An 8,908-nucleotide genomic window follows, 5' to 3' on the forward strand; every position below is an offset into this window, starting at 1 on the left:
TTGCTTGGTTCATTGGTATTGAGAAAGATCTTTCTTGATCAAGTACGTTCTGTATATCTTCAAAGCTTTAGACAGCTGTTGATACTGCCGATGTTCTTCACTTAACGTCTGAAAGATTTTGCATCTCGTGAGCCAAGAAGAAAATTTAAGGATCCGACGATATCACCAATGTCTCTGATCCAAATAGAGGCGTCTCCAAGCACTCATGGGGATAATTCAACAGGTTCGGATGTTCCTTCGAGACAGAAAACAAGTAAATGCCCGGTTTACAGCTTGATAAAAAAACTAGAAGAACCATATTTTAGTTCTCAGAAGTCGTCGCACAAGCTCTGACCTCTCTTTGTGTCTATAGAGTGAGAGTGCTTGTGAGCTAATTTTTGGTTATGAATCAAGCACTGCAACAAAGTCAAGATGTTTGTGAGCTAATTTTTGTACGTTAACCACCTCTTTACTTTTTGGTCAACAAGTTAACCACCTCTTTGGAAAAATTGTGAGAGATTTTATCAGAAACAAAGGCCTTTGTTGCTGAAATAACAATTCTTGGTCGCATTTTATCGCTGTTGTATTGTATCCCATAGCTTTTTGACTGTGGAACATTCTTGTCCATAGATTGTTTACACAAGTTGGCGACCACAACTTTCAACAGAAAAGCATTTTCATAACTGAAAGTTGCATAGGCCCAAAAGCAATAGTCTGCAATAAATGTAAACTTGAGGCCGAACCATAAAACCTTTGATTAGAGGTTTAGAGTTACTTAGAAAAGACAAGCTAAATTGGGGGAAGAGGTGTGGCTAGAAAGGTATGCACGTGAATGCAATGAAAGTTGAAACATATCATCTGTACGAGTTCAATCAGATATAACGCTTTCGATCATCCCACTCGAAGTTTCTGCTGTTTCCCCACACACGTGGTCGAGTTGTACTTCCACGTCATCTCACTTCTATTTTATGTCCGTTCTACGAGTAAAATGTTATGGACTTTGGATCCATCATTTTTATTGTTTAACTTAATGATTTATAATGACTATAGTTTCCACTTTCAAAATTACAAATTTTCATGTTCAGTATAACTTTCCAAAGTCCATGTAACTTATAGATCAAAACACGCTGAAGTAGTCATTTCATTGTTGGACTTGGTCGCCTTGCGCATAAAACAATTTTTGGATGATGACAAACATGATCTTGGTTTGATATACAAATTACATTGTGGTTAAATCGTCAAATACAGAGACAGACTGAAAATGAACATTTTCGGATCATGTTATGATTGCAAGGGTGGATCTAGGCTTTGGTGGGGTGTGGCACATGTCATATGCCAAATTATAAAACAATTTATCCAAAATAATATACATATAAAAGATTGAGCTCAGTTGGTTTAAAACTCTTACTTATGCCCATACAACTATTGTTCAAAACCTTGAACTGTTATTTTATTTTTTACACATTTTATTATATTTTAGTCAACTTTTCATTAAACAAGTTTCCCTTTTTCCTGCCCAATAGAATATTTATTTATTTTGTTAATGTTAATTTTTACCTTTTATAAAATAAAAGTTTCTTTATTTATGTTTTAATTAACAATTATTTGTAACTAAATTTTTTAAAAAATGGTAATAAAATTTATGTACGATATATAATTATGTAATGTCACTCAACACTATTTAACATTATCAAAATTATTTAACTTTTTAGTTGCTCCAAGTTTTCAAAATAAACTGTAAAATTTTAAACTAGTGTAATTTTAAGTTGTAACATAAAGTAATATAAATTAGCATATTACAATATATTAAAATAATTTAATTTAATATATAAATAATAAATTATATATATTGTGTTCCATTTTAAATAATTTCTGTATTATTACATCAAACCTTCTTGGTCGTTTATACACTGAACGTTAAAGTATGATATATAATATAGTAATATTGAAATTCGAATGTGAAAAACAAGTTTAACTGTTAAAAATATAATATTGTATTGTTCGTATATTAAACATTTCAGTTAGTAGAACGCTCATTCGAGCAATCCACGGTGACATGCAGGCTAAGGAAATCAGAGGAATCGTCCACGACATCCTTGAAATCTCCTCTGTTTTCGTCTCAATTTCCTTTTCTTTTGTTTCTCGCGATTTCAACAAAGAAGCTGATGCCTCAGCTAAGCTTTCGTTACGTCGTCGTTCTGTATCAACCCTTAATGGGTAAACTTTGGGCCTGAGGCCTTTCTTTCTGATTAATGAGATCGTATGTGCACAAAAAAAAAAAAAAACATTTCAGTTAGTAGAAAAGTTAATGGATAAGAACATGGCTACTAGATGCATGTGCCGTTGGCTTATAATCATGTCAAAGAATATCCATGAGACGGTCATATTCCAAAGGGATGGCTGCTAAGAAACTTGATTACGCCGAGATCTCAATTATATATATCTCCATATGCTTTTTTTAAAATAAAGATTAGAATTTGACTAGTTGATTTCCATTCCACCTTTTATCTGGGTTAAGAACAAAAGATAGACTCGGTAATTTATTTGACCATGACATTTTTATGGTTAACCTTTGACCATGTTGCTCTTAACACGTGTTTTTTCTGCATTTTAATTTTCCGTGTTATTTTCTTTCACAAATAAATTATAAAATTGTAATGCAGTTGAAAAAAAATAGCAATGCATTGAGTATTTACGTTTGGAAAATATAATGCATCTGGCTGTTAATATATGCATATTTCTCGCGTTGATGTCACCGGCAAGAAATGTGACATCTCTCGCTCACAATCATTCAGAACCGAACAGCTGGTTCTGTTCGTCTTTTGTCCTCACCCTCATTGGTGAAAATGTTCCGATTTTGCATAGATCTTCATAATACATTCGTAAATTTTATTTATTATACAACAATTCTATTTCATCAGCGTAAAATCTTTCTTTTTGAATAAAAAGAATTTATATTATTTTATTTGTGCGTGTGATTTTTACAAATAGATCATGCTAGTTTTCTTTTGTATTGTTCCAATTTTTCAAAAACTTGGAAATGACTAAAATCAATTGTTGATGAGCAATGAATTTCAATTTTTTGCAAAAGACAACTAAAATCATTATAGTCACAAGTAATATGAAATTGATCAAAAAAAAGTAACTTCAATTATTTTTCTGTTACATTTGAGAGAAATCAAAACTAAGAATTCATATAAATAAACAAAGAAATAAATGTTCTTTTTGACATTTTCCTTTTGACATTCATTCAAGTGATTAAACTTACACCAATATCAGACAACTGAATTTCTTCCGGTAAATAAAAAAATTGGAAGACAGAATTTTTTTGTAAATCAAAAACCGGTCCGTATTCAAGCCTCCAAAAAACCGGTTAACCTGAGAACCGAATTACGAACCCGGCACAGATCTCGGCCTTTAAGAGTCCTTCCGTGACCGGTACAAACGGAAAACGCCATACCTCTTTCGATTCTCCGTCCAACGATCAGATGCGGCGGAACCTGTGACAGGATAAACTGGTTATCCTTTTGGTTTAGTTATTTAATCTTTGGTTTAGTTCTTTAATTTCTGGTTAAGATTTCTGGTTTAGTTCTTTGGTTTAGTAACCACTATATAGTAAACGTTTTCTCTTTTACGGGATAATAAATCAAACAAATAAACAATCTTCTTAAACCCTAATTCTCTGTTCATCATCTTCATCATCCACCATTAAGAATCTCTGTTCTTCGGGTTGACCCTTCTTCCTCCGTGGTCGTCCTCTAGGCTTAGATTTACCGGTTCTCGAGTTCGCGGTGAGCTTCTGGATCGGATTTATCGGTTACTCTCAGACTTACTGTCTCATTGGTATCAGAGCAGTCTTTCCTCGGCAAACCTGTTTCTATGGCTGGACGAGCGATTCCTCTGAAATATTCATGTGAGGAGATTTATGACAGGATGTCAAATGGATTATGCATCTTTTGTGAAGATCTAGATACACCTGGTCATCATGATTTGAAGCACAAAGGGGTGGAGATTATCATGATCGAAAGTGATGACGACTCCATCGTGACTGGAAGTAACGACAGCCCCTTGATTGAAGTCGTATCTGATGAGTTTGTGTCCCATACTGTGATGAAACCAGACTCATTGTCTGAATCACTGGAGAGTTTCACTTCTGATTCACAGATTGTTGATGCTGCAGTTGCAAAAGAAGCTCAAAACAAAATAATTGCAGAAGAAAACATGAGTTTCTCTCTTGGTAATAAGGTCGAACACATGGTGGGCGAACGTACTATAAAGGATGATTGTATATGGGAACCAGGTGGATGTCTGGTCAAGACAGATCGACAGATGCTTCAGACTGAAACAGTTTTACATGGAGTTCCTGCAACACGACATCAAGACGTCAAGGCAACCCAACAAAAAGAGCTGATTCAGAACACAGACACGTTTCTGGTACAAGACTCATCATTACTTGAAGCAGCACATATTGAAAATCAGATGGTTAAGTCAATGGTGGAAAAGCCAAAAATCTTGGCCAGGAAGATCAATATACCAGCTTTCAAACATCTTCATGAGGCATCATGGTTCTTCGGCAAGACTCGTGTATGGGAACCAGGTGGGCTTCTAGCCAAGCCAACTTCATGGAAATGCTTAGACAAGCACTTCAGTCATGGAACTCAACATCGGATGGTGAATGAAACGGTGAGACTCAAGAAGGAGATGTTGCTTCTTGTTAAGAAAGTGAATCGTGTATGGGAGCATGGAAGTTCAATAGCGACACGTGCTATTACCTTCGTAACGGCTCCATTTGACATTATCTTTGACGATATGGTTATACAAGAGATGAGGAAAGCATGTGTTCTGATTGTTTACATAATCACTGAGATTTTTGAGAAGCTAAGAAAATCATGGAAATTCAGATTCAAAACCACTACATGGAGAAAAACGCTTCAAGTTTTGAAGGAACTAAAGGTCCTTACTACTGCTGGACTTTTTGAAAGTCAAAGTTTTACTCTTTGCAACAATGGTAATGGGATGGACGAATTTGAGATGGAGTTGCACGAGTTGTTCTATGTAGTCAAAGCTATGCTTTGGACTGGAAATAACAGAGGCGTGATGGATCTTCTTAGTGCTAGTTATGTTGCTATGGAAGAAGAGCCTTATTTGGGTTTGGAAGAAAATAAGATGGCTGCTTATCCTATTGGGAGCTTTAAGCTTCTGGTTCTGAACCAAGCTGTGATGATTCGAGCTGGCATAAAGTTTGTTGATCTTGTCGATTACCACAACAAAACACAGAAACCTGTTTTTGTCGTTGCTGGTCTCCACTGTCACTTCAACGTCTCAGATGAAGATGCACATAGGCTCCTTTATTTGATCAAAGGCTGTGGAAACAAAGATATCATGAAGCTGCAAATTATTGGTATCTGCATCATGTCATTTCTGTTGTTCTGTGGATCATTGCCACGACCTCCAGAGTTCAGGACAATAAAGAAGAATTTCAAAGGGTTAAAACTGGAGCTTAAGGATGAGGGCACCCAAACATCATTATTTGCTGATGAAGATGTGTTGAGTTGTGGCACCACTGGCCAAGCAAGAGAAGAGGGGGTATCATTTCACATTGAAGCCAGACGAACTATTGAGATGTCTCAGTCAAAAGCTTGGTTACTCAAACACAGCGATAAGAGACAAGAGAGAGACAAGAATGAGACACAACAACAGCCTCTCAAGAATAAGTTGAAACAAAGCAGATATTGCAGGGAGGTGCAAAAGCTGGAGCTTACTTCAATGGCTGGTAATCTTGTTCATAATAATCTCTGCTTTGCTAGATTTTGTGTCAATGAAGTTTTTCATCTACAAAGACCACCAGAGATGTTAGGAGAGAAAGATCAATGGAGATGTTATGATGGTTTCAGCACCAAGTTCTTATCATCCTTGAGGACAAGGATGTTCTCAACAAGGGAGTATTGTGACAGGATAAACTGGTTATCCTTTTGGTTTAGTTATTTAATCTTTGGTTTAGTTCTTTAATTTCTGGTTAAGATTTCTGGTTTAGTTCTTTGGTTTAGTAACCACTATATAGTAAACGTTTTCTCTTTTACGGGATAATAAATCAAACAAATAAACAATCTTCTTAAACCCTAATTCTCTGTTCATCATCTTCATCATCCACCATTAAGAATCTCTGTTCTTCGGGTTGACCCTTCTTCCTCCGTGGTCGTCCTCTAGGCTTAGATTTACCGGTTCTCGAGTTCGCGGTGAGCTTCTGGATCGGATTTATCGGTTACTCTCAGACTTACTGTCTCAGAACCATTCTCCATCCTCCGTCTTCCTCCGAATACTCCTCATCCTCAGAATACTTCCTTCCCGGAATATTCACCGGAAGCGACGATGAGAAAGCCGCCGGTGAAGAAGGCAACGGCGTCGTTTTACTCAGCCTCGATGTGTTTCTAATTCTGCCTTCGGAGTTTTCTCGGAAATTAACCGGACGATTCTCTTTCTCGATCACGTCCTCGCGCCGGCGAATCGGGAAGAAGTTGTCGGAGAAAATGATCTCAGATTCGTCGAACTCTTCCGACATTTTCAGAAACTTAGGGACTTTTAGGTTGTGTAAAAGAAAAAAAGGTTTTTGGGTTTTGTAGGAAAGGTGAAATTAGATTAGATTAGAGAACAGTAAGGGGAGGAGAAGAGAAGGGAAGGGTTTATATAGAGGAAGAAGAAGAGAGGAAACGTAGAGAGTACTCAAGTCTTCTCTTTGTGTCTTATGTGATGATGTCATCATAATGGCGTTGAGTGCGGACCCCGCTTTGCTTTCTATATCTAGGCCTGCGCACGGATTGGATATCCGGGTTTTTGAAAGTATTTTTGATTTGCTTCGAATGTTACGGATATCTAATTTTTCGATTTGCTTTGATTCGGAAAAATAAGGATATTCGGAAAAACGGATATCCGGAAAATAAATAGATATTTGCGGATATTTGCGGATACTTACGGATATCTCATTTGTTTTGATTAATACAAATAATCTTAAAAATTTGATACAATTTTTTTTTGGAAAATATTTCTTTTTTGCATGATATAAAAGATAAAAATTAAAAGATACAATGAATCTACATATTTTGTAAAATTTTAAACTTAATTAACAATTATAATAACACAAAACTGAAGAAAAAAATTATAATTGTCATAAATGTTTTTTTCCTTTTATGTAATATTTTTATATAAGTAATAATGTGAATAGAATATGTCAAATCATATGTTAGAATAATAATTTTATATATTTAAAATTTTAAATATAATCAAAATATACATGTATTTATATATTGACGGATCGGATCGGATATTCGCTTCCCAAAATTTTAATATTTGTGATTTGTTTCTATATTAACGGATATTGAATTTTAGTATTTACTTTGCTTCGAAAGCTTACGGATATTCGGAATTTTCGGATCGAATAGCAACGGGTAACGAATCGAATCAAATTTCACGGATAAAATGCCCAGACTATATCTATACACTGTATGTACATGTGTTTTGACACTTGTTTAGAATTTAATTTCATTTTTCTAAGGTCCTGTTCGTTTGCTGGTCACTAGCGTCAGCAACCAGAGTCAGCGACTAGCGACTGCGACTTAATGTCGCTGATAGTGTTTGTTTAGAGGTCGCGCGTTTAATCTCAGCGACCATTTTAAAAAAAAAAAATTTGATCGCATGATTTTGATCCCACCGTTAGAATTTCTAGTGTCCAAAATTTTTAATCGCTGATTGCTAACATTTGGTCGCTGCGATCGGTCGCTGAATCCGCGATCAGTTAACGAACAACGTTTAGTCGCTGAAATTGGTCGCTGACGCTAGCGACCAGCAAACGAACATGGCCTAAGACTTCGAAATGACATGTTATCTTATCTATAAGTATAAATGTAGATCAGGGACTCTTATTGGATTGAATTCTTCTTCTTCTCCTCCTCCTTTTTTTCTGACTATTTCATTTGACAAATCTTATCCGTAAGATGTTTATTCGTGACTCTCAAGGTCATCGGATACTCGGTTTGTTGATCATATGCTAAAATACGTTTTATTTGCTTCTTATCAGCAGTATTTTTTCATTACGTAGGTTCATTGATTCAAGAGGTTTAAATTATTTATTTATTAGTTTTTCATTTACCAATGTAGTTAACTTCTGTGGTGGATTTAATAGAACTAAAGTTAAATAGAAGGAGGGTGGTTAAGTTTAAATATGATAAATTCTAAAATATTTGGTATAGATAAATTTCTCATTTCCAAAAAAAGTATGACGTTCTCATATAAAAGATGAGATTTTTGCAAGTCAATTAGTCCATACGTTCGAGTCAAATTAAACATTTATTTTAGCATTTCCAATATTTCACTAAATTAATAGATAACTCATTTTCCTCGAAATTTCTTGTTAAATGAATAAGAACATCGACGACATACACAAACACTGGTTTATATAACGCTATGGTAATACGAAAAACAAATGCTACCTCTTCATCTCTTGGATTAGAGAATGTATTACTTCTCCTCGATTCTCTGTAGCAATTAACGGGAAATTAGCAGGTTTTTCGAAGGAAAAAAAGGGTTAAGGCAGGGTGACTGTATCTCGCCTTACCTCTTTATCATGGTTATGGAGGTGCTTTCCCTGCTGCTGAACAGGGCGGACCAGCAGGGTGAGTTCTGTCTTCACCCCATGTGTACTTCACCGCGTCTCACACACTTACTATTCGCGGACGATCTCTTAGTCTTTTTTGATGGCTCTCGGTTCTCAGTGAATGGGATTAAAACTGTAATGGCTTCCTTCAAGATGTGGTCGGGCCTTGATATGAATGATGCCAAATCAGAGATCTTCTTTGGTGGTTATACGGATATTCAAGCCTCGGTGCTTTCTGATTTGTCGGGGTTTAAACGTGGATCTTTTCCAACTAGGTACATG

At 35.7% G+C, this 8,908-nt stretch overlaps 1 protein-coding gene across 1 annotated transcript; it reads right to left on the reverse strand.

The window, feature by feature from the left end:
- Nucleotides 1–3,106: 3,106 nt before the first annotated feature.
- Nucleotides 3,107–6,641, reverse strand: LOC130504173 (protein S40-1-like). Its single transcript, XM_056998755.1, has 2 exons — nt 6,269–6,641; nt 3,107–3,479 (listed from the first exon to the last, which is right to left on the reverse strand). Exons 1-2 carry the CDS (start codon nt 6,536–6,538, stop codon nt 3,333–3,335), a joined length of 417 nt encoding a protein of 138 aa, XP_056854735.1. The 5' UTR covers nt 6,539–6,641; the 3' UTR covers nt 3,107–3,332.
- Between the last annotated feature and the right edge of the window lie 2,267 nt (nt 6,642–8,908).

This window comes from Raphanus sativus, unplaced genomic scaffold (genome assembly GCF_000801105.2).
Source record: "Raphanus sativus cultivar WK10039 unplaced genomic scaffold, ASM80110v3 Scaffold1397, whole genome shotgun sequence".
Classification (NCBI taxonomy): Eukaryota; Viridiplantae; Streptophyta; class Magnoliopsida; order Brassicales; family Brassicaceae; genus Raphanus; species Raphanus sativus.